Genomic DNA, 26757 nt, shown 5'->3' with positions numbered 1-26757 from the left:
ACTCCTCCATGTGATTCTATTCTAAATGTTCACCTCAGCAGCAGGTGAGTGAACGAACAGGAACGTGGTGGAGCTCTGTTAACAATAGCAGCCGTCACATTAGCTGAGTCGCTACCTCAGGGATAGAATGAAGACTGTTGACATGAGGAGGAGGAGAGGGAGACAGGACGAAGAATGAAAAGGTTTCCACTGCAGTTATGTCGCATGTGCATCAACGTCTCTGAGCTTCACAGAGGACAGGAGCTGAACCGACTGACTGAGTGTGTGTCTGTGTACGTGGTCGGTCACCAAGGTGTCAACAGTGGACTAAATTAGGCCTCCTCTTTAAAGGTCACAGGTCGAAGGTCAGTGAGTCAGGAGTTCAGATGCTGTGGTATTTTACACGGGGAACACAGAACACAGAGGAATTTACTTTCACCTCTACAAAGTGTTTCTACAGCTCCAGTTGTTAAGTTAGTGAAAACTGTTTAGATGAGTCATTTTTAAAACCTCTAAAACCTGAATCTGAGCTGGTTTCAGGCTCCAAACCATCAATCAGCACCTGACAGAGGTCCAGAGACAGAAGACAGAGGTCCACAGACAGAAGACAGAGAAGACAGAGGTCCAGAGACAGAAGACAGAGGTCCACAGACAGAAGACAGAGGTCCAGAGACAGAAGACAGAGAAGACAGAGGTCCAGAGACAGAAGACAGAGGTCCAGAGACAGAAGACAGAGGTCCACAGACAGAAGACAGAGAAGACAGAGGTCCAGAGACAGAAGACAGAGGTCCAGAGACAGAAGACAGAGGTCCACAGAGGTCCAGAGACAGAAGACAGAGGTCCACAGAGGTCCAGAGACAGAAGACAGAGGTCCAGAGACAGAAGACAGAGGTCCACAGAGGTCCAGAGACAGAAGACAGAGGTCCAGACAGAGGTCCAGAGACAGAAGACAGAGGTCCAGAGACAGAAGACAGAGGTCCAGAGACAGAAGACAGAGGTCCACAGACAGAAGACAGGTCAGAGACAGAAGACGAGGTCCAGAGACAGAAGACAGAGGTCCAGAGACAGAGACAAAGGTCCAGAGACAGAAGACAGAGGTCCACAGACAGAAGACACAGGTCCCGAGACAGAAGACAGAGTCCAGAGACAGAAGACAGAGGTCCAGCAGACAGAAGACAGAGGTCCAGAGACAGAAGACAGAGGTCCAGAGACAGAAGGACAGAGGTCCACAGACAGAAGACAGAGGTCCAGAGAAGAGACAGAGGTCCACAGACAGAAGACAGAGGTCCAGAGACAGAAGACAGAGGTCCAGCAGGACAGGAAGACAGAGGTCCACAGACAGAAGGACAGAGGTCCAGAGGACAGAAGACAGAGGTCCACAGACAGAGACAGAGGTCCAGAGACAGAAGACAGAGGTCCACAGACAGAAGACAGAGGTCCAGAGACAGAAGACAGAGGTCCAGAGACAGAAGACAGAGAAGACAGAGGTCCAGAGACAGAAGACAGAGGTCCAGAGACAGAAGACAGAGGTCCAGAGACAGAAGACAGAGGTCCAGAGAAAGAAGACAGAGGTCCAGAGACAGAAGACAGAGGTCCAGAGAAAGAAGACAGAGGTCCAGAGACAGAAGACAGAGGTCCAGAGACAGAAGACAGAGGTCCAGAGACAGAAGACAGAGGTCCAGAGACAGAAGACAGAGGTCCAGAGACAGAAGACAGAGGTCCACAGAGGTCCAGAGACAGAAGACAGAGGTCCACAGAGGTCCAGAGACAGAAGACAGAGGTCCAGAGACAGAAGACAGAGGTCCACAGAGGTCCAGAGACAGAAGACAGAGGTCCACAGAGGTCCAGAGACAGAAGACAGAGGTCCAGAGACAGAAGACAGAGGTCCAGAGACAGAAGACAGAGGTCCACAGACAGAAGACACAGGTCCAGAGACAGAAGACAGAGGTCCAGAGACAGAAGACAGAGGTCCAGAGACAGAAGACAGAGGTCCAGAGACAGAAGACAGAGGTCCAGAGACAGAAGACAGAGGTCCACAGACAGAAGACAGAGGTCCAGAGACAGAAGACAGAGGTCCAGAGACAGAAGACAGAGGTCCAGAGACAGAAGACAGAGGTCCACAGACAGAAGACAGAGGCCCAGAGACAGAAGACAGAAGTCCACAGACAGAAGACAGAGGTCCAGAGACAGAAGACAGAGGTCCAGAGACAGAAGACAGAGGTCCAGAGACAGAAGACAGAGGTCCACAGACAGAAGACAGAGGTCCAGAGACAGAAGACAGAGGTCCAGAGACAGAAGACAGAGGTCCAGAGACAGAAGACAGAGGTCCAGAGACAGAAGACAGAGGTCCAGAGAAAGAAGACAGAGGTCCAGAGACAGAAGACAGAGGTCCAGAGAAAGAAGACAGAGGTCCAGAGACAGAAGACAGAGGTCCAGAGACAGAAGACAGAGGTCCACAGACAGAAGACAGAGGTCCAGAGACAGAAGACAGAGGTCCAGAGAAAGAAGACAGAGGTCCAGAGACAGAAGACAGAGGTCCAGAGAAAGAAGACAGAGGTCCAGAGACAGAAGACAGAGGTCCAGAGACAGAAGACAGAGGTCCAGAGACAGAAGACAGAGGTCCACAGACAGAAGACAGAGGTCCACAGACAGAAGACAGAGGTCCAGAGACAGAAGACAGAGGTCCACAGACAGAAGACAGAGGTCCACAGACAGAAGACAGAGGTCCAGAGACAGAAGACAGAGAAGACAGAGGTCCAGAGACAGAAGACAGAGGTCCAGAGACAGAAGACAGAGGTCCACAGACAGAAGACAGAGGTCCACAGACAGAAGACAGAGGTCCAGAGACAGAAGACAGAGGTCCAGAGACAGAAGACAGAGGTCCAGAGACAGAAGACAGAAGTCCAGAGACAGAAGACAGAAGTCCAGAGACAGAAGACAGAGGTCCAGAGACAGAAGACAGAGGTCCAGAGACAGAAGACAGAGGTCCACAGACAGAAGACAGAGGTCCAGAGACTGAAGACAGAGGTCCACAGACAGAAGACAGAGGTCCAGAGACAGAAAACAGAGGTCCAGAGACAGAAGACAGAGGTCCAGAGACAGAAGACAGAGGTCCACAGACAGAAGACAGAGGTCCAGAGACAGAAGACAGAGGTCCAGAGACAGAAGACAGAGGTCCAGAGACAGAAGACAGAAGTCCAGAGACAGAAGACAGAAGTCCAGAGACAGAAGACAGAGGTCCAGAGACAGAAGACAGAGGTCCACAGACAGAAGACAGAGGTCCAGAGACAGAAGACAGAGGTCCAGAGACAGAAGACAGAGGTCCAGAGACAGAAGACAGAGGTCCACAGACAGAAGACAGAGGTCCACAGACAGAAGACAGAGGTCCAGAGACAGAAGACAGAGGTCCACAGACAGAAGACAGAGGTCCACAGACAGAAGACAGAGGTCCAGAGACAGAAGACAGAGGTCCAGAGACAGAAGACAGAGGTCCACAGAGGTCCAGAGACAGAAGACAGAGGTCCACAGAGGTCCAGAGACAGAAGACAGAGGTCCAGAGACAGAAGACAGAGGTCCACAGAGGTCCAGAGACAGAAGACAGAGGTCCACAGAGGTCCAGAGACAGAAGACAGAGGTCCAGAGACAGAAGACAGAGGTCCAGAGACAGAAGACAGAGGTCCAGAGACAGAAGACAGAGGTCCACAGACAGAAGACACAGGTCCAGAGACAGAAGACAGAGGTCCAGAGACAGAAGACAGAGGTCCAGAGACAGAAGACAGAGGTCCAGAGACAGAAGACAGAGGTCCACAGACAGAAGACACAGGTCCAGAGACAGAAGACAGAGGTCCAGAGACAGAAGACAGAGGTCCAGAGACAGAAGACAGAGGTCCAGAGACAGAAGACAGAGGTCCAGAGACAGAAGACAGAGGTCCAGAGACAGAAGACAGAGGTCCACAGACAGAAGACAGAGGCCCAGAGACAGAAGACAGAAGTCCACAGACAGAAGACAGAGGTCCAGAGACAGAAGACAGAGGTCCAGAGACAGAAGACAGAGGTCCACAGACAGAAGACAGAGGTCCAGAGACAGAAGACAGAGGTCCACAGACAGAAGACAGAGGTCCAGAGACAGAAGACAGAGGTCCAGAGACAGAAGACAGAGAAGACAGAGGTCCAGAGACAGAAGACAGAGGTCCAGAGACAGAAGACAGAGGTCCAGAGACAGAAGACAGAGGTCCAGAGAAAGAAGACAGAGGTCCAGAGACAGAAGACAGAGGTCCAGAGAAAGAAGACAGAGGTCCAGAGACAGAAGACAGAGGTCCAGAGACAGAAGACAGAGGTCCAGAGACAGAAGACAGAGGTCCAGAGACAGAAGACAGAGGTCCACAGACAGAAGACAGAGGTCCAGAGACAGAAGACAGAGGTCCAGAGAAAGAAGACAGAGGTCCAGAGACAGAAGACAGAGGTCCAGAGAAAGAAGACAGAGGTCCAGAGACAGAAGACAGAGGTCCAGAGACAGAAGACAGAGGTCCAGAGACAGAAGACAGAGGTCCAGAGACAGAAGACAGAGGTCCAGAGACAGAAGACAGAGGTCCACAGACAGAAGACAGAGGTCCACAGACAGAAGACAGAGGTCCAGAGACAGAAGACAGAGGTCCACAGACAGAAGACAGAGGTCCACAGACAGAAGACAGAGGTCCAGAGACAGAAGACAGAGGTCCAGAGACAGAAGACAGAGGTCCAGAGACAGAAGACAGAAGTCCAGAGACAGAAGACAGAAGTCCAGAGACAGAAGACAGAGGTCCAGAGACAGAAGACAGAGGTCCAGAGACAGAAGACAGAGGTCCAGAGACAGAAGACAGAGGTCCAGAGACAGAAGACAGAGGTCCAGAGACAGAAGACAGAGGTCCAGAGACTGAAGACAGAGGTCCACAGACAGAAGACAGAGGTCCAGAGACAGAAAACAGAGGTCCAGAGACAGAAGACAGAGGTCCAGAGACAGAAGACAGAGGTCCACAGACAGAAGACAGAGGTCCAGAGACAGAAGACAGAGGTCCAGAGACAGAAGACAGAAGTCCAGAGACAGAAGACAGAAGTCCAGAGACAGAAGACAGAGGTCCAGAGACAGAAGACAGAGGTCCACAGACAGAAGACAGAAGTCCACAGACAGAAGACAGAGGTCCAGAGACAGAAGACAGAGGTCCAGAGACAGAAGACAGAGGTCCAGAGACAGAAGACACAGGTCCACAGACAGAAGACACAGGTCCACAGACAGGAGACAGAGGTCCACAGACAGAAGACAGAGGTCCAGAGACAGAAGACAGAGGTCCAGAGACAGAAGACAGAGGTCCAGAGACAGAAGACAGAGGTCCAGAGACAGAAGCCTTTAGAAGAGTTTAAGCTTTTACTACAGGGTTAAATATAATTAAATTCTGCTCAGGATGATTTGTTTTCTACATATTGTTACTGGGGGGCTCTGATCATGTTCTAACTGCTGCTTTTATTATTTTATAGAATAAAAAGTTTGGACATTTCAACAACATATTTAACCTTTAAGTCTCATTTAACCGTATTTCAGAACCTCTAATTCTGACTCAGTGATTTAATCCTGGTTCATCCCCCCCCACACCTCTCCTCTCCAGATTTCTCCCCGCTGGTGGATTTCAGGAGGAGGGGTCTCTGCCTCCCCAGTCACTGCTCCTTTTGGCATTTTAACACCACCCCTCCACCACCTCATTCCACAGTGAGTGAGAGCGGAACGATCCCACCGCCCTGAGCGCATTTTCCCGTCCAGGCGTCGACTGCAGCTGCGGAGGAAACGTTTGGGATAAAACTCTTCTCTGCTCGGGACAGAGACTTTGCTGCTCAGCTGTACCTCCAGCTCACCTGTCCCAGCCGCCTGTCCTCGGTGCGTCGTGTCCGGACAGCAGCGTGCCCAGGTGAGTGAGCGGAGTGACCGGGTCTGAGGACACGGGAGGGGGGGAGAACAGAGCGGGGTCCGCCGGGGAGAGTCCCGGCAGGTGTAACGGTGTCTCTGACAGAAGGACATGAAGACACAGTTAGATCTGATGTGAATGAAGACTGGTTGTAGCAGGTGGAAGAAAACAGATATTAACGGAAACAAAGATTTAATGAGCGAGAAATAATGAATTATTAATGAATTATTAATGAATTATTAATGAATTATTAATGAATTATTAATTAAACTGCTCTGTACTGAAAAGATGCAGCAGATACTGTCTGAGCTTTGCAGCCTGCATCATCACTGGAGTTATTTTAAACTGCAAACCATCATCTGATGATCCTGAGAGAAGCTCAGTGAGTAAAACAGAACAGACACAAACGTACTTTCTCTTTTATAGACAATGAATTCATCATTTGATCAGTGAAAGTTTATCAGCTGCTTTAATCTGTAAAATGTTTGTCCAGTGAGGTTCTTTCTCTGATTCCTGTGCTGCAGTAGATGTTTACTGAGATAATACAAATGTCCTGTCAACATTTAGTCTTCTGCTTTTTAACATTAGTAAAATAAAATAAGAGGTTGTGTTGCCAGGTTTGATAATAGATCAGCGTCAGAGACTGGAGCAGTAACGCTCTGGGTTCACACTGGCTGCCTGGAGCTGATGATCTGTGCACTCAGTCATACACAGTAATCAGACAGTCGGTCCTACATTACATTCATATTAGACCATTTAACAAAATAAAAGCTTGTGTTGTTTTACCTAGTCTACTAACAATCGGTGACACGTGCTGAAAACAGAAAACTCGAGTCAGAATTAGTGAGTTTGTACTAATGAGAAGGAAAAAGAATAAATGAGAGGTTCTGTCCCAGTAAATAAAGTATAATAATAAATCTGTCCCAGTAAATAAAGTATACATTATTATTATTAAAGAACCACAGGAGCTGTTTATCAGAACATTAAACTGCTGAATCATCCAGAAACACTTCTCTTCAATAATCCAGTAGAGGTTCAGTCAAACTGAGAAAAGACTCTTAATGAACTCGTATTTAAAGTTAACAGGTCAGGTTAACACTCAGCTACACAGACAGGCAGGCAGTGAGACAGGCAGGAAGGTAGACAGTGAGACAGGCAGTGAAACAGTAGCAGAGTCAACATCTGGTTCCAATCTGAAGCTACTAACAAGAAGTGCTGTGTCTTCATGTCAGTATGGGCTCCAGCTGTCACTCAAAAACCCCAAACCACCTACAGTCCTGACCACAGACCGGCTGTCTCACTGCTCTCCTGTCTGTCTGTCTCTTTTCAGCCTCTTCTTTAAAACGAAATTAAAAACTTACACTATTAGTTAGGTGACCTCTAGAGGTCATAGTAGCTGTGACAGGAGCAGAAGAAGAAGCCAGGTGAGGTTAGACAAAGAGAAGGAGACGGGTTTCCTGTTTCTAACGAGGGTCAGGACTTCAGGGACTTTACAGCTCGTCTCTAGAAGTCAGATCCAGCCTGTCAATCAAACATAAAGACACTTGGCTGTATATATAACATGTTGACCTACCTGCCTGTTGTCTTAATCTCAGTGCGACTTGTTGTTAAAACTGCTTTTTGAGTTTCTTTTTAATATCTTCAGGTGTCAGGGTTTTCTGTATGAAACCTGACAAAGACGTTTCTGGAGACGTCAACCAGGGTCGGATATGCTTCTCCTGTTTTTAGGTTCTCAACCTCATGGTCACAACCCCGGCAGTAGGTCATGGGATGAGTATCACAGGTCATAGGTCAGATACTACATGTGCTATGTCACAGCAGCAGATTGATAAACAGTCGCTCTGACAGTTCGATACTGTGACGGTATCATACAGTGAAGACGTCACGTTGTTCTGGTGAGAGTCGTATTAAACTGTATCTTGGTCCAAACTCTGACTCATTCTCCTGTTTAATGCAGAGTTGTGTTCCCTGTTGACATTTTACCACCGTTCTTAAAGTTGGAAAAATGAATTACACTTGATGAAAGTCAGTCTTCTCGGTGCCTCATTAGTCGACCAGTTGGTCCACTCACCTTTCCTGCTGTCGTCCACCATGTCCAACTCATCCATGATGCTGTGGTGTCTGCTGATACTAGGAGGGGGCGTTCATCATGTCCATGGTCAGGAGCGATCGTAGGGTTAACTGAAACAGGACTGAACAACAAGTCCAGGGCGATGTCGACTAATCTGGACAAACAAAAACACAGCATGTTGGTTTCACGTTGCTGTTTGATGGTCTGTTGAAGTCCGACTCTCCTCAGCTGTTGCATCTGTGTAAACCCCCGTCCTTCAATTACATGAATCGCTATTCCACAGTTTTTTGGTTTAACTGCTTACAGACAATGTTACATAAGGTAATGAAATGAACATTTGCCAGTTAGTGAATCAACCTTCATTAACATTCACATGGACGTCCCTGTAACAACAGAAGCACAATAATAACGTTCTTATCATTGCTCTTAGTGGAAACTCACCTGAAATGAGGTGGTCGTCCTGTAGCCTCCTGGTTAAAGTCCCTCCACTTTCCTGTGCTGCAGGTTCCACAGTGATGAAGGTTTCACCATCACTGACACGTTAGTTCACCTAAACACAGCAAACGTTCGTTAATCAACAGCAGATCCAGTTTCCACTTCACCGTACAGTCAGTCTACAGTACGACGGTTTGGTGGAAGAGATATTTAAGAGTGTCTGTGTCTGTACATGTTTACACTTCATCCTGGATCCTGTTATCGGACCACTGGTCTCGGTGTGTGTGTGTACATTAGTGTATCTGCCTGTTTGTGTGGATAAGAAGATAATCACCTGCTGCTGGACTGCAGGTTTCCCACACACGCCTCTCTTTGGCAAACATCACAGATACGTGCGACAATTTCTCCAACTTAACTTATGTGATTGGTCTAAAATACAAACTAATTAGAAAAGCTTTCAGAAACTTTACAGCCCTGATAAATGGAAATGTGCAGAGCGACAGTTTTATTGAATGAAAGATGACACGATTAGCAGAAGGCTGTATTGTTACAGCCTCTATGAACCCGGATCTATTGATTAAAGCCATAATGTGACTCAGTATCACTTTAGAGGAAACTTTGAACCTTCGTTCTTTCTTAAACATCCGGAGCTACAGACAAATGTGTCGGTAACTATGACAAATCCATCCTTAGACTATTACCTGGTAGAGACCAGCAGTTTTCTGGAGTGTCCACTAGATGTAGGTCGATGGGTTGTAATCAACCAGCTACAGAGAGTCTGACTGTTTCCAGTCTTTATGCTAAGCTAAGCTCACTGGCTGCAGCTCCTTCAAACAGCACAAGTGGGCAATCAATCACTTGACCTGTGGTTTATTTTAAGCACTGATACGTTTGCACGTTCTGCAATGCAGAAATTCATGTCACCTTTACCTTAAAGGTGTTTTACAGCCAGCTGCTTAGAACATCACAGTCTGGGAAACTGTGTTTTCCATCAGTCAGCAGGTAGAAAGGGACAAATAACAGACACCGTCACCTGTCCAAGATACAGAGTTGATATACGCTGCAGTTTGTGTTACTTTGACAGATGATGAAATATCTGCTTTTTTAACATCTCTGTGAAAGAGCTTTGTTTTGTTTTGGTCGACCTGAGATGACAGAGGAACAGTTTGAACTCAACTGAGCAGCGACGGGACGACGTGAGAGTCAGGAAAAGATCCAGGACTAGCTGAACAATAACCTGCATTATGATTAGGTGTGATGGGTCAGTCTGACATTAGTATTACCAGATTAAACTGGTAAAATTCTGTCAACTCAGATTTATTTAATCAAATATAACATTTGACAAGACAAAGAAATCTTACAGTTCATAAATGGCATTTAAGAATTGATTCTTTATTCATCCTGTTTCTTAAGAGAGCATTATAAAATAATGGTATCACTATATTTTTAAGAGGTGACGCCAGAAATGTATTTACATAAAGAATGTAAATGAATCATGGGAATCAGAAGACATCTAACGAGGGGATGAGGTGTCTCAACAGTCAATTAACAGGAATCAATCTGCAGCCAACAGTTGTCATTTGAGACATTTCTCAATTTCAAAAATCACAAAATATTTTCTAAATTTAAGCCTCTGACACATTTAGATTCTCTTTGTCTTATGTGAGAGAAAATAAACATTCGGACTGATTAAATAAAATGAGGTTAAATCCATAACACTGGGAAACAAAACAGAAAATAACTTATTAAATCATCAGTAATTATCTACTCACTTATTCTCCCTAAACGGTTTATTTACTTCATATTTAATGCACAATATCGTCTGTTCTAGAGAAGCCACAGTGTGATGCTGGGGTCAGGTGAGAGTTACCTCTGTCCACTGGCTGTAGTTGACTGGACATCAGGGACTGGTGCACAGGAAATCTGGGAAATACATCAACATGCTGTGGTCCCCGAGGGGGGGGGCAGCACTAACAGGAAATCCAGGTCTGACATATGCTGCTGTTAAAGTTTCTGTAATCAGCGCAAAGACACCAGAAAGTGACGGGTGAAATGCAGGACGCACCTAAAACAAACTCAACCAGTGTTAAACTAATCTCCGAGTGAGAATGTCCCAAAGTTTATCCACCAGACAGCAGGCGGAGGGGGTAGGAATACAAAAACTTAAAACTTTATATAACCCAGTAGTCGACAAAACTGTGTAGACTGTGCATTTATAATAATAATAATAATAATAATAATAATAATAATAATAATAATAATAATAATAATAATAATAATAATAATAATAATGTTGTATTGTTTAGTTGATTCTTTTTGTAACCTGCATCTGTAAAACCTAACTAGTAAATAAAACAGTTACTAAAGTACACTTAGTGGAGTAAAAAGTACTGTGAGTAGTACTAGAGTAAAGGTACTTTAAAGTAACAAGTCAGTACCATGAGATTGAAACCTGCACCGGGGTAAACGTCCCTTGAAGGAAATAATTTCTATTTCTACAAAACTGGCTGCTGAATTATCAAAAGTGCATCAGTTGTTTACGTCGTTACACTCACTTCATTTAATTAATCAGTGACGCTCAGTCCTGTAAACCTCAAACCAACAGATCCTGTACCCTCAGTACGAACTATACCTCGACTAGAAACTCATGGAGCAATAAAACTGGAGCCACAGAACTAAATTTAAACCTGTTTCTTCTGTAGAAACAAAATCTTCCTGCAGTCGAAACAGTTTTAATCTTTAAACTACATTTCCAATTCTCTTTTATACTTTTACTTGTAACTGAGTATTTCTATAAACTGGTTTTCCACTGATTTGATGATGGTTGAACTGTAGCTGGGACGTTAAAGCTGATTTTTATTTTGACCTTTTACCCTTTTGAAACTCTGCTGCAACAAAACTCAGACCAGTGGAAACGCAGCCGTTTATTTTTACCGCCTGGACTTTAAGAGAGCTTTTCAGAAACAGTCACAGTATCGTTTGTCATTGTAATCTCACATTCATGCCAACGTCAACAGCGGCTCCTGCTCTTTGACTCCTGTTCAACAAGTAGCTCTGTAAACTGTGAGGCTGCTGGACACTTCCAACTGCTCCATGACCACTTACAGCTCATTTTATTTCATTTTCTTTCAGCTTAGACATTTTCAATAAAGTCATTCTGATAATTACACTAAATGATTTACTTTGAGGCAGTAGTTACACAGCATAATGTGTAGTTCTATAAATCAAATATATTCAGGCAGCTGGACAGAGAGGAGACAGTTTCAATTTGTTTAAAGTGTTAATTAAAGGAAATAGCTACGAAGTTAAGAGACACATTATAAACTGGCTCACAGTCGCCACCAGTAGCAGCCGTCACCATCATCCAGTCAATGAAATGTTTAACGAGAAAATATCAGGTCTGAGCTGAATGATTCTTTTTGTGGATAATTATAGAACTTGTGTGTGTGTGTGTGTGTGTGTGTGTTGCACGTGGTCAGCAGCAGTCGCAGCAGGATCGTAGTAGATTGTTTAGTGAGGGAGACAGGAAGGGGGAGTTTGGGGGGGTAAAGAAAGTCATACTGAGGAGTCTTTGTCCTACAGACACACACACACACACTTCATGGTAAAGTTCAGCTGATGTACTGAAGTCTCCTCTGTGTGTTCAGATAAACTTTGCTACGTTGCTGCATTAACTTCATTTTATTCGAGGTGCGTCTTTCTCTTTCTTTGTCTTTTCACTCTCTTCCATCAGACTTATGACATCTGTCTATGACATCTGTCGTCTACAGAAATGTGTGTAAGTATTTTAAGGTTTATACTGATTCTCTCAAAGGTAAAAACCTTCATGAGGTTACCTCAGGAAAGCTGGTCCCAGAGTGACACAAACTCTTTACTGGAATAGAAACAAGAAACATCCGATTATTGTGACAAGAAAAATTATAAAAACAATGAAAGAATAAAAAATAAAAGTCTTTGTACCATTTATTAGATTTGTTTACCTGTAATGTGATCAATACCAGGTAGGTGATGCTAGTTAGTTAGCTACCAGCAAAGGTTAGTAGTTAGTAGTAATCCCATTTCTTAGTGGATGTAAATGGCATCCACAGCAATCCCAAGGTCAGCTCTTAGGGTCAGGAGAAAATAGTAAAGACATGTTTGCATCTGCTGTTGTGCTTTACATTAGCATTTCTGGGTCAGTTGAGACGTACACAGCTCTGTGGTGGCTCTTTGATTGATGATAAGTTGTTATGAGGTTGAGACAAGATCTAAGAAACAGCTGGTTTAAAAGGGTCAGTGAACATATTTAGAACTGAGGAGTTATCAACAGAACTGTGGCTTCACTGATTATAATAAACAAAACCCTATAATACTAAATAATTATTATTATTATTTTGTATTACCTTATTATTATTATTTATTAATAATAATAACGTTTTCCTAAAAACACTAGATGTACATCATGCATGAAGTTCACAGATTGTTCATGATGTACTGTGTTGTTGCTACTGAGAGACCGATGCAGGATACGGGGGTGAGGTTCAGGTTAGAGCTCAGATGACATCTAAAGGTAAGAGAGTCGACAAAAGTGTTTGCTGTTTAGAGATCCCAGCTTTCAGTGCTGAAAAAAACAGAGCAACGTACATAAAGCATAAAATATGCAAAAAATCATCAAGTAAATCAATACGCTCTTTGAATTAAATGGAGAATGAAGAGTAAGTGTTACATGTGACCTCTCTAGTTCAAGTGTTCAGGTCATTATGAAAACATAGACATAACTGCAGCCTACTCTTGAAATCACAACAGCATGATTAATGTGCTCCACATGTTTGGCTGACGTTCACTACAGAGATGCTCCAAAAAACATTTGGCTTAGATGCAAAAGATGAGAGAAAGTGGGCAAAGACAGACGAGACAGAGAAAAGATCCTTTGTGCTCTGTTGACTCATTAATCAGAGCTGAGCCAGTGATGACCACAGGCGCTGGCTGCCCGTCACACAGCGATAACCCCTGAAGGACCCTTCTCTCCATAGACCTAATGAAAGAGAGGTGGCTTTCAAGCTGCCTGTTTGAATTGACCATGTGCCCTGAACATAAACACTTTCCAGACATTATCATTATCCCTCTGCTGCTGCTGGAGCTGATAGCCTACAGGGATACTGAGAAACACAAAAGCCGGTTAGAGGCTGCATGTTTATCTACAGCCTTACATTAGGACTTGCTGCGCACCTTATCCAGGTGTTTGGAGCCACATGTTTTACAACGGGGCCGGACTGGAATGTCCCACTGCGACAGACGCCTGTCATCATCATTATTATCACTTTACAAACACACACGGGACAGGAATTTAAAGCAGAGTGTGGAAACACCACGAGGGATGAATTCTTCTTTCATACAGTACATGATAACTGTTTGTTAGTCAAATTAGTAATGCTAGGAAATATATTCATCTTGTTTAACAAATTCTGCACCACTGAACAACACAGGCTCCGAATTAAACAACAAAATGACACGAATAAATCATGTCAGAGGTCAGAATCAGCTTTAACAGTCGATGCATTTAAACACTGCATCATGTTACCACAAATAACTTTCTGCTTTCTTTTCTCAGAGTCTGACCCAGTTCCACATCCAGCCCAGTCCAGCTCCGAGCAACCTGTCTGGAAGATCAGTATCATCAGGATGAAGATGAGACAGCTCACAGCACAGTTCTGCTTCATTCTGCTCTCCCTGGCTGTTCTCACCAACGCCAGGCCAAAAGCAGGTCAGTCTGAGCAGAAAACAGACAGAAACAAATCATCTGACCACAGCGTGAGACAGAAACAAGTCACTACACAAACTTCATCTGACATTCAAGTGGTTCGAGTTGTGAGCTCTTATTCCTTCTTTACAAAAGTGTGTTCAATTATGTATTTTGGGCGTCTGCAGCTGAAGGTTGACCTGATTTATGCGTCCAGACAATAATTACATATCAAGACATTACGCTGCTCGTGTCTGTTAGAAGCTGAAGATGAAATCATGAAGTCTGAGTCTCTTTCGTTTTGACTTCCAGTTTAAATTCTGGAGGTGCATTAATCAAACATCCCCTTCCAACTCATAAAGCTACACTACCTCATTTCTGACTACTGTTTTTGAACAGAGATGATGTTACAACATGGGAGTGTGCTTAAAGACAAAAACAGGTGCGGCTGAAGTCATGAAGTGAAGCTCAGGTGGTAAATAATGTGAAAGTTATACTGGTGTGTGAGGACGGGGTTGGCTGCTGCTTTGTTCCAGAGAAACGTAAAACTGAACACACACATTCCTACACACATCTGTAAAGCCATGAAAGAAAAACAAGTTTATCTTCCCATGTAGATAATATAGTTTATAATAGACACTATGTTGAGAGCAGCATAATGAACTTTCCCTTTGATAAAACTAGAATTACTGACGCTGCACTTTACAGTCATCTCAGTCCAGACTCATATACTTAAACTCATGTACGAGTCTGAGTCGATGTTTGTGCCTGATGTAATAAAACAGCTTCCAGATGAGGCACCAAAACCTAAATCTGTTCCGTGGCATTCCTGTGGTCACAATATCCTTGACCTTTGACCCTTATTGACTTACATACGATACCAGTGGGACATTTGGATAAAATTCGCAGAAATACTCCCCACTTGTTGAGACGGAGAGACAGATGACGCCGACGTGGAGACAAAATCTCAGTAGCTACAACTTTAAATCGCAGCTCGCTGTAGTTTTAACAAATGTTGGTGAAGAAGAGAAAGTGGGGGACTATTTTCAGAGGTGGATTAATCTGCATTTAGTGCTCTAGTGTGTACTTGCAGCAAAAGAATGGTGTCAAACGGTGGTTTATAGTGATGAAGAACATTAAGAAACTGCCGAATGTCACCAGCCCAACATTTAGGAAAAACAGTAACATTATCTTTAAATTATTAGTAGCACGTCAAAAACAGGTTTTTCCGAATTTAATATGTGTTTTCAGAAGCAGCCTGGTAGCCAAATGGTTACAGCTTATGCCGCTGAACTGTCCCAGGTTCCTGGAGACGTCTGCTTTCTGTCTCATCTCTTCTCTTCACTGACGTTTCTCAAATACAGACAAATAAATACCACAAAAAACAAATCTTAATAAAAAATTATGTTTTCATGTTGTGTTCAAGGTCCAGAGCAGAAGTGCAAGTCTGGTCCAGTGGATCTGGTCTTCCTCATCGACAGCTCCCGCAGCGTTCGGCCACATGAGTTTGAGACCATGAGGAAGTTCATGATCGACATCCTCAACACCCTCGACATTGGACTCAACAGCACCAGAGTGGGAGTGGTTCAGTACTCCAGCCAGGTACAGGCTCCACGTCTTCATGTTAATGTCTCATCCACAGCTCTTATCGTTCTACCTTCACATTTTCTTTTACTGTCTCAGCTTCTACTCAAAATGAAAATGTCAAATACAGCTTTAGGTGTTAAGTGTAATCCTCACTTCTCACTGCTTTATCCCCTCTCTGCTAATTATCTGAAGTTTAATGATGAAGGTGAGAACAATACTCGACTCTCCTCACAGTAAATAAGTGGACTTTAATTCTTTCTGCTGTCTCTCAGTGTTGCCTCTCTTCTCTTTTAACTTCAGGTTCGCAGTGAGTTCTCTCTGAAGAGCCACGGTAATCTGGACAGCATGGTGAAAGGCATCAATCAGATCATCCCCCTCGCTCAGGGAACCATGACCGGGCTCGCCATCAGATATGTGATGAATGTAGCTTTCACCGCAGAGGAGGGCGACAGACCAAAGGTACTGAGAGACTAGTCTTAAAGCACATCAGTCCTTCAACACAAACAACATATTTCATAGTAAATCAACTACCAGTCATTTCATCATTGACGTACTTATATTAAACAGAATGGTGACGACAAGCACAGACGTCTAATACACTCCCATCCTTCATGGATGGCCGATATTCACACCGTACCACTGTCCTCCTCACCTCACCTGAGCTTTTCTCCCCCTCAGGTTCCTAACGTGGCTGTGATCGTGACTGACGGACGCCCTCAGGACCGCGTGGCCGAAGTAGCAGCCGAGGCCAGAGAGAAAGGCATCGAGATCTACGCCGTGGGAGTGGCCAGGGCTGACATGACATCACTCAGGGCCATGGCGTCGCCACCCTTCGAGGATCACGTCTTCCTGGTGGAGTCGTTCGATCTCATTCACCAGTTCGGTCTGCAGTTCCAGGACAAGCTCTGTGGTGAGACTGTTATTACAAATACACCATCCACAACCAAGACACAACCTTAGCTTGTAGTTTACTGTGACGAGGTCTAATCAGTTATATAGATTCAGGTTTTATCAAGTTGTTCCTTAGAACAAAGTAGGTGATTTCAAGTAAATTGGCAAAATTATAATTCTTAATGGATTTGAAAAAAAAAAAAATGAAACTGCTGCTTTTACTTAAGTAAAAGTGAATTTAAGACTTCATGTTGTTTGTTACATCTGGTCCAACACTAGATTCTTTATGTAATTAAAAACACTGTGAAAGTATAGCCCGAAGAGAAAAAAACCCACCATGACCATCTGACCCCACAAAACTTAATACTTTTTCATAACAACCTCCTGAAATCCCTAAAGTGCAAGTATTTCCTCATGCTGCTGTTTTTCTAAACTGGACTGCTGTAAAAAAAAAAAGTCTGGTCCTCAGGGGCAGATGGAAAAGAAGAGAGAAGGCAAGGAAATAAAATAAATTAGAATAAATTAATACAAATGGATTAATACAAAAAAATGAATTAAACAGTTACTTAACAACCACCTAAGATGTTTATACATACATAAACTCACCCATCACTACAGACATCTGGGGTCAGAGCTGCTGATGACGTTCACATCTGTTAACTTTTTCCTTCTCTGCTGTTTATTTTATCACGGATTCAAAAGATAATTATTACAATGAAAAGTTTCAGGCTAACGTTGAGGTTCGTTATACAGGAGCTGATGTTACCGTATTGATGCTGATGTCGTCTGTGCTGTAGGTGTCGATCTGTGTTTGGAGTCGGATCACGGCTGTGAGCACATCTGTGAGAGCTCTCCAGGCTCCTACCACTGCCTCTGTCTGCCTGGATACACTCTGAATGATGACGGGAAAACATGTGCAGGTAACAAAACAATGACCAAAGTCAGACCGGAGCCCACAGGAGCCCAGCTACACTTGAGTTACTGCTTCCAGTCAGAGTCTCCTGCTGCCTGAACAGTACAGTCCACGTTCTTTGAGTTGACCCGGCCTGGCTGTGAATCGTTTACATACATCAGCTGTAACTTCAGGATTTAAATCCTCTGTATCTACAGTCAGTGTCAACCTTGTGTGTTTCAGCTATAGATCTGTGCGCTCAGGAGAAACACGACTGTGAACAAATCTGCGTCAGCTCCCCGGGTTCCTTCAGCTGCGACTGCAACAAAGGTTTCAAACTGAACGACGACAAAAAGACCTGCTCAAGTTAGTCTCACATAAACACACAGACGGTACAGACGCACTGTTACGAACCTGAAGGCCTCATGTAAAAACATTAGCTTAACATTATCTTACCATTCACTTCTCTCTGTGACATTTGTTCATATCATCACCAGACTCCACTGAACAGTCTCTGTCAGGTTTGATCAGTAACATAATTAATACCCATAAAATGACCAGCTGTAGAACAGCTCTGCTTTGATGGCGGGAAAGTTCAACAACAAAGAAAAAAATAAGAAATCAGCAGAGGACGATAGTGAGACATGGTGACACAGACACTGAGACAGCCACACCTGGAAGACCAGTGTCTACTTTCCTTCATACTTACTATATGATGAACAGAAAATGAATTTTACATTTAGCTGGTTGTATTGTGTACGATCACTGCACAGACAGTGTGACAGGTCCGGACTTCTCATGATGGTAAGTTTGAGAATATTAACACAAACTCTCGTAAATCTCTTGTATGTGCAATTTAAGAACAAATCTAATCATGGTTCTTATATGAGGCCCATACTGACAGCTCTTAGTCTGTCTTGACTTCATGTTATGTTCATTCTCAAGCTGCTGAGTTCTCCGCTGCTTTGTGAAGCTGTGTGTGGGTTTGCACTATTTTCCTGTATCTACTTTAAAAGACATCAGCTGCTAATCCAATATGGCCCTTTATATTATTCTTATCCTTCCATACTCTTACTAGTAATGCCTTACTTTCAGTTTTATAAGAGAAATGTGTAATGAAAAACAGTAAATACAGTATATCCTTTGTCTACATAGAGTATATCAATCATACAGTATATCTAGTCTATGAGAAAAACAATATCTCTGATTCATCAGTATGTTTGTGGTACATTTACTCTATAAAAACATAGATGCAACCCCACATACTTCACTCTTTGCTGCTTTGCTCCCCTCAGTGATCGACTACTGTTCGTTTGGGAACCACAGTTGCGATCATGAGTGTGTGAGTGTGCTCAACGGTTATCACTGTCGCTGTAATGATGGATACAGGCTGCTGGCCAACGGCAAGACCTGCCAAGGTAAGCTGTTCATACATGGGAGAAAAACAGATGTGTGTGTTTATGACACAGATAAAATGAACCATGTATAACTAATATCTACTGATGTTTTCTGTTGCTGGATAATAAAGATATAATCTGACTAACTGGACCTTGTGGAGTCACTAACACAGCTGCATGATTTAAGAAAAACAGCTTATTTTAACTTCATGCGATGCAGACTCAGAATTGCACATTTCTATCTACAAGTGAGCAGGGAATGGATTCTGAATTAGGAATACGTTAGTATTTCCATCTCTGGCTGTAAATTTGTTGTTGCAAATTTCTTCCTAAAATAATGAATGCTTCACTGCAGCAGTTGCATTGTTTGTTGAGGCCGATGCCTTTTCTCTTTCCCGTCTGACAAGTAACTTTGCTATTTTCATGTGCTCCACTAAATCTTTTTACTACGTTACCAGAAATACAACAGGTGAGAGCACTGAAACACATATCATGGCCATGTTTCAGCTGAATTCATTGTTCTGTAATTCCAAGACATTGAAGAGAGCGAACAAGCTGTGAGCAGTTAAACTGTTGACAGAAAGTATAGTTGTAACAGAAATGTTTAAGTTTCCTAGTATTGATATAATTGACTTTTGACAGACATGAACCTGGCACATAAAAAAAAGTTAGTTGTGGCCATAAAACACACTGTTACAGCCAAACACTACACACACTCATACAGTTCTGACTGCAGATTTAACCCAGAACCTTTCAAATTCATATTAGCTGAGAGCAAACTTAAAAGCAGCAACACAAGACTTCACAACTTTACTCAGTTACTTCTACTTGTTTTTAGTACTGAGTGTTTGTACATTCTTATGCATACTGCACAGACACACTGGAACAGTGCAACACCTGCAGCACAGGAAACTGAAATAAACACAACCTACAACCTTCCGATAATGATGATAACCACAAACACTCACTTTGCCCTTGAAGTCATAAAAATCAACTGACAACTACTGTGTCGCCCACAGCAGCGTAAAGAGAAGTGAAACGATATATCAGCACATTCCTGAGAGTGTGGCTGTTTGATTGTTTTTCAAATATAGCAGCAACATAGTTTAAATATAAAAGGTCACTTAGAGGTTAGAAACAATCTGGCTAATGTGCGAGTTATAATTTAACTTACATTTGGACCTGGAGCTTCATCACACTCTGTAAAACTGACTAACAAATATTTTCATATTGTTGCATAGAAAACAAAAACAAACACTTTAACTCGGTGTGTGTCTGTGTGTGTGATATTTAGCCATTGACCTGTGCACTGAGGGGAAACACGACTGCGAACAAATCTGTGTCACTGCGCCGGGCGCCTTCACCTGCGACTGCAATGAAGGATACTCACTCAATGAGGACGAGAAGACCTGCACACGTTAGTCAGGCGCTCACACAGACACACGTTTACTAAATGAGGTCATTGTGAAATAATAAAAACAGCACAAATATTACGTCCAGTTAAATAAAACTACAGAATAAACTGTTGCTGTTTCCAGATTTGCTGTCAGTGTAAATTAATACCCTATGGGTCATTGGACTGGTTCCTTAGGATAAAGTGCATCCTGAAAGTTTTACAGTGCTCAACGTTTTGCATGTTACCTTTTTCCAAAATGGACTCAATTCATTATTTTCCTCAAAATCCTACAAAAAATACCCCATAATGTCAAAGTGAAAGAAGTTTGTTCGAAATCTTTGCAAATTTAATAAAAAGAAAAACTCACACGTACATAAATATTCAGTCTTTGCTCAACACTTTGTTAAACCACCTTTAACACCTATTACGGCCTCAAGTCTTTTGAGTATGACGCTACAAGCTTGGCACCTATTTTGGGGCAGTTTCTCCCATTCTTCTTTGCAGAACTTCTCAAGCTCTATAAGGTTGGATGTGGAGTGTAGATGCACAGCCATCGGTTTGCACAGAGTCTGGGCTCTGGCTGTAGCACTCAGTGACCTGTACAGAGTTGTTCCGTAGCCACTCCTTGTTTTCTTGGCTGTGTGCTTAGGATCATTGTCCTATTGAAAGATGGACTGTTGCACAGTCTAAGGTCCAGAGATCTCTGGAACAGGTTTTCATCAAGGATGTCTTTGTACATTGCTGAATTCATCTTTCGCTCCATCCTGACTAGTCTTCCAGTTCCTGCTGCTGAAAAACATCCCCACAGCATGATGCTTCCACCACCATGGGTGGTATTGTCCAGGTGCTGAGCAGTGCCTGGTGTCATCCAGACATGATGCTTGGCCTTCAGGCCAAAGAGTTCAATCTTTGTTTCATCAGACCAAAGGGTCTTGTTTCTTATGGTCTGAGAATCCATCAGGTGCATTTTGGCAAACTTTTACTGAGGAGTGGTTTCAGTCTGACCACTCTGCCATACAGACCTGATTAGTGGAGTTCTGCAGTGTCTACAGACAATTCCTTGGATGCCTTGGTTTGTGCTCTGACATGCTAAATTTCCCACAGGTAGACTCCAGTCACGTTGTCCAAACATCTCAAGGAGGATCAGTAGAAACAGGATGAACCAGACCTCAATTTTGAAAGTCATGGCAAAGACTGTGACCAGTTATGAACATGTGATTTTTTTTTCATTTTGTATTTTTTAATACATTTACAAAGATTTAAAACAAACTTTCACTTTGACATTATGGGGTATTGTTTGTAAAATAATTTACTTAATTCGTTTTGGAATAGACTGTGAAAGGTAAGAACTGTGAAAACTTTCTGGATTCACTGTAAATATGGATTTTGAAGGTACCACTCTGAATTCATTGAAGCAACACATATTGAGCTTTGTTGCAAACTGAATCTGTGGTTAGCAGAAATTCAGTAAATTCATTGAATACATGATGCTCTGGGTTCACTGGCGCTCATACTTTTAGACACAGAACAACATGCAAACAGAAGCTATGGAGGTGAAAATGGAAATAACGTCTGTCTGTCTGTGTAATTTAGCCATTGACCTGTGCGCTGAAGGAAAACATGACTGTGAACAAATCTGCATCAGTGCACCGGGCGTCTTCACCTGCGACTGCAACAAAGGCTTCAAACTCAACCAGGACAAGAAGACCTGCACAAGTCAGTGAATTCTGCACATTCTGCATCATGTGTTCTCCACATACACTTAGAATGTGATAGAAATAAACTTATTATATGTTTGTTTTGCTGGAAAATATGTTTTAAGAGTAGACTCAGGAGGAAACAATAAAAATAAACCTCATCAGTACTTCTGGAAATGTATTTCAGTTGGTTCCTAAACCTGTCTGAGTCTCTCTTCTGTTATACTGTGCATGTAATATTAACTGTGTATTTGCAGACATTGACATGTGTAACACAGTGGAGCACGGCTGTGAGCACCAGTGTGTGAGCACTCCAGGATCGTACTACTGCATCTGTCCCGAGGGACAATTGCTGCAGGAGGACGGAAAGAGCTGCGGCAGTAAGTGAACATAAAATCATTTGATCTGACTGAACAGTGAACAGTGAACTAACAGGGACTGAGGTGGAAACGCACACAGATTCATCTCAGACCTATTCATCAAAAACACAGTGTTATAAATGAGTTTAGTTTGGAGAAGCTCACCACTCAGCTGCAGGATCCTGGGGGTCCTGTGGGACCACATAGATGGTGCTGGATGCAGGAAATGGAGCTAAGTGAAACAGGAAGTGATCAACATCACCACGCTTGTCTGAGATTAATCTGCAGCAAACTGAAAGGATGAGAAGTAAATAGGCAGCAAATAAAAGAATGTGATAGTTAAAACAGAGGTTAAGGATAAGAAGCCAGGTCTCTGGTGAGAGGAGCAAGAATTCACCGGTAACAAAGGGGAAACGAAGACTGTTGAGGAGTGCTGAGGAGATTAAATAAAAATGTCTGCGAAAACAAACCGAATCTCAATCTGATGTCAAAAGCAGCTGGATGAAGATGACCTTTATTTTATACTTTAACCTAAGTGAAGTTAAAATCTGTTGTTAATAGACAACTGTGATGGTAGTCAGAAAACAGCCTGTGCTTTATAAACAAGGATCCGCTGATACTAAATACTGTAGCAATGTTCTTCAACTATGATCCAGGGTTTAGCAGGACAGAAAAGCCTTTTATTTCACTACCATATTAATTTACAAATTTACAGATTACCTGAAAACAGAACTACAGTTTAGTGATTTCAGTGTCAGAACTTTGTCGCCGTCCTTCAGCTTCTGTCTCCTTCAGCCTGCAAGTCTGCAAACATTGACCTGGTGTTTCTGATTGACGGCTCCAAGAGCGTCCGTCCTCAAAACTTTGAGTTGGTCAAAAAGTTTGTCAACCAGGTGAGACACGACTTCTTGATGAACAGTAGTGACCTAAAACAACAGCAACTTATATTTTATTTTTTATTCTTATTACTGAATTTTAAAACCAATACTGTCAGTTATTGTTCAAAATATTTATCACTTAAGAAAATCTGTTTTGTACATTTTTCATATTTTCAGTGTTGACGGATGTTCGTCTGCGGTTACTTTGCTTTTACAAATCATTAAATGTGAACAACAAATATCTGGAAACATATTATTAGTTTAGATGTGTGAGGTGAAGCTCCCTCACCTCCTCCTTTGCTCCAGGTTGTGGACTCTCTGGACGTGTCCGCTCATGGTACCAGAGTTGGTCTGGTCCAATACTCCAGCCGGGTCAGGACAGAGTTCCCTCTCAACATGTACCACACAGCTGATGAGATCAAAGCTGCAGTCCTGAAGGTAAAGTCTAAAAGCTGCATCACCACCAGCCTGTGTACATAAATAAAACGGACTGATTTCAGCTGCAGAGCTTGAAAAGCTGTTCCTGATTTTTTCCAGGTCGACTACATGGAGAAAGGTACGATGACAGGTCTGTCTCTAAAACACATGTTGGAGAACAGTTTCTCAGAGGCAGAGGGCGCTCGTCCTTCCAGCCGCAACATCCCTCGAATCGGACTGGTCTTCACAGACGGACGCTCACAGGACGACATCACAGAGTACGCCAAGAAGGCCAAAGAAGCCGGTGAGACTCAGTGTGCATTATACCCAAAATATGTTGCCGTAACTGTTTGATTCCAGTCCCTGACAACAGGTTTCTGTGAATGTACACAGGCATCATCATGTACGCTGTCGGTGTTGGAAAAGCTGTGGAGGACGAGCTGAGGGAGATTGCATCTGAGCCTGTGGATAAACATTTTTACTACACTGCTGACTTTACTGCCATCAGCACCATCGCTGAGAACCTGAAACTCAATGTCTGCCCAGGTAGGATAGTCTACGGCTTCTAATTTAACCTTTAACAGTGTGACAGCATGTGGGAGTATAGGAACCATAAAAAAGACAAAACACACAACTCAACTATTCACTTTAACATGTCTGGACATCTTACTTATGGTTTTGATGATAGAAAAAAACACATTGTTCAATGTTGCTAATGATCCACCCGATGTCTGTGCAGCTGATTAAAATAAAAAGAAACTGTTGTAAATGAACAGAAGAACTGTCAGAGAGCATCTGACTTAACTTAAAGGAACTTTGGATGAGCTACATTTACTCAAATACATATTCTCTTTATGATTGAACATCTAGTTAATTTCTGATACACATTTATCATTTAAACATACACTGATCTTAAAAGTGTCTGTGAAACAGCATAAATATGATCCTAATGCATCACACTGTTCAACCTACAGGGGCTTGTTTGATTTCAACTCTGTTGTTTCGTTGTGTTTAATACAAATATTCTTAACAGTGTGAGCTGGCTGACGTCTTGTTCTTTGGCTCCATCTGTTGACTCAAACACAACATGACAGTTGTAGGGCATTAACAAAAAAAAAACGTAGTTTGGAATTTCAATTTGTTCCTGTAATACGTGGACGGGTGCAATAAAGGTAAATATAAATATAGATAGATAGAGACTGAAACACCCTGACGTCTTCTTCCTTGCGTTTCCTTTCTGTCCCTCAGCAGAGGAAAGTCAGGGGGAGATTGAGGTGAAGGACCCCTGTGCCTGTGAGAGTTTGGTGGAGTTCCAGCAGGCCACCATGAGCAGCCTGGAGCAGTTCACACAGAAGCATATCCTTTTAAAACAAAACAGAAGTTATATAACTTTAACCAAGGATCAGACACTAGATCACAGCAAAGGCTGTAACTAACAATCATTCATTGTCCAGAACAAATGCTTTTTTACATCAACAATGAATTAAAATGATTAATAATTAATAGAATAATTGTTGGCAGCAGTTTAACCTTCTGCTGCTACAAGTAGTCCACAAGATATTTCTCCACCTGTTTGTCACTGTACTTTTAAAGAACATTAATCCACGTTTTGGAAAATGACTCTTTGTTGATTTTCAGCAGTAAACTGTGGTTTTAGAGTTTAGTTTTTCAAAAAGGAGAAATACAAGTATGGAGAGAGAATTCCAACATGGTTCAGATATTTTTATAGATTTGCTCACAGTAAGAAAAGTATAGCGTAAGTTCAATCTTATTATATTATTATATATATTAGTCTGATCCTAGAATATATTTAAGACACACATCAGGAGGTCTTGTGTTGAGATGTGACAAATGTTCAACATTTCCTAAAAGTATGAGACAATGTATGAAATCCTCTGTACACAAAACTTATGTTATTATTATTCCTTGACAAAATATCTACTGGGGGCCATGACGGCTCGTCTGCAGCAGCTTGAGAACCAGCTTCTATCCAGGAAGTGATCTGGTCACTGCTAAGAGCAAACAGAAAACCACAGAGGAAGAAACGCTGAATGAGGAGGACGACGGCACATCCTGACAAGATCTTTAATAGTGCACAAAAACAAAAAGCCCTAGTACTTAATCACTTCTGTCCATCTGGTATAAATAAAGTAAAGTACATCATTTGAACACTAAAATCCTGAAGTACAAAAACAAGAACAGAACCATAACATTAACTTTCTCTGCACAAAGCAGCTGTTACAAGACGAAAAGCTGACGCTTGTATAAAACATGAATGTTAGATTTTCTCACTCTTCTCCACTTGTGGGATTTTCAGTGTTAAACTACATGTGCCAACAAACATAACTTCAGAGATTGTAAAGCATTTGTTATTAACCTTCATGTAATGTACATTATCACACTTCATCTGTGATGATCTCCACATTTGGTGGAACGTGATGTAATCATTGTACTGTAGATATTAAATGTAACATTCATGAAAGATTAGCTTCCCACCCTCATAGCCTCACACCTTTCTGTTCTCCTAGCGCTTTATTTATACTTGAAATATGTTAAATATGATGTATTTATAGCTGTTTTTTTTACCAACAGTAGAATAGCAAATAAAGAAGTTAGAGGTAAGAAAACAGATGTTAAAAGGATGAAGTGTTGTTACCACTGCCACATTGGTTTGATCTATTTTCATTAGGAATGATCTGTTTTCCTGTAGAAACCAGTTTTCAATCACAGGCCTGACTTGTTTTAGAGCTTTGAGAACTGTTGAAGAGGAAACAGGGTTAGATTTAAAAAAGGGAAGTATAAAGTATCACTGTTCTTTAAAGTTGTGGTCTCTTGTTTATAGAAGTTATGATGTGTTATAACAGAAATCCTTAGTAATTTGCTCTTAATACATACAACCCTAAAAAAATATGTGCAACACAAAAAAGTTCACGTACTGTGGGTCAAAACCTCCAGGTCCACGTGAAAGATGTTCATGACCACCTCAACCATGGCGGATTTTCTAACTCTTCAAGTTTTATATAGACTACCACAAATGTACTCCCCTTTTATATTTGAATACCTGTATATTTTTTACATTTTTGTATTTTTGAGATGAATCCCTGTA

At 42.4% G+C, this 26757-nt stretch overlaps 2 protein-coding genes across 3 annotated transcripts in view; one reads left to right on the top strand and one right to left on the bottom strand.

The window, feature by feature from the left end:
• Positions 1–8604, bottom strand: part of rbpjl (recombination signal binding protein for immunoglobulin kappa J region-like) — an 18027-nt gene extending 9423 nt beyond the window's left edge. The window contains exons 1-3 of the mRNA XM_026349455.1: positions 8425–8604; positions 7984–8137; positions 5863–6010 (exon numbers count right to left, since the gene is read on the bottom strand). Coding sequence (XP_026205240.1) covers positions 5863–6010; positions 7984–8020 — 185 coding nt within the window. The 5' untranslated portion in view covers positions 8021–8137; positions 8425–8604. The remainder of the gene's footprint in view (positions 1–5862; positions 6011–7983; positions 8138–8424) is intronic.
• matn4 (matrilin 4) lies at positions 5806–26757 on the top strand. 2 transcript variants are annotated; one of them, XM_026349453.1, is made up of 17 exons: positions 5806–5915; positions 14009–14161; positions 15564–15739; positions 16025–16183; positions 16403–16634; positions 17413–17535; positions 17751–17873; positions 18803–18925; positions 20199–20321; positions 21894–22016; positions 22255–22377; positions 23152–23249; positions 23541–23672; positions 23772–23955; positions 24045–24197; positions 24900–25007; positions 25594–26757. In XM_026349453.1, exons 2-17 carry the CDS (start codon positions 14080–14082, stop codon positions 25650–25652), a joined length of 2121 nt encoding a protein of 706 aa, XP_026205238.1. In that variant the 5' UTR covers positions 5806–5915; positions 14009–14079; the 3' UTR covers positions 25653–26757. The 2 variants fall into 2 exon arrangements, with proteins under 2 accessions (XP_026205238.1, XP_026205239.1); XM_026349454.1 differs by lacking the exon at positions 20199–20321.

The sequence above is a fragment of the Anabas testudineus genome, chromosome 5, assembly GCF_900324465.2.
Source record: "Anabas testudineus chromosome 5, fAnaTes1.2, whole genome shotgun sequence".
Classification (NCBI taxonomy): Eukaryota; Metazoa; Chordata; class Actinopteri; order Anabantiformes; family Anabantidae; genus Anabas; species Anabas testudineus.
Note: the sequence above shows the minus strand (reverse complement) of the source record. Positions and strands in the feature narration are given on the sequence as shown.

Coding starts and splice junctions, on each gene's coding strand:
- matn4 (XM_026349453.1), top strand. CDS start 14,080: ATGAAGATGAGACAGCTCACAGCACAGTTCTGCTTCATTCTGCTCTCC. Junction 15,740..16,024: donor TGGTTCAGTACTCCAGCCAG/GTACAGGCTCCA, acceptor TTTTAACTTCAG/GTTCGCAGTGAGTTCTCTCT. Junction 23,673..23,771: donor TCAAAGCTGCAGTCCTGAAG/GTAAAGTCTAAA, acceptor GATTTTTTCCAG/GTCGACTACATGGAGAAAGG.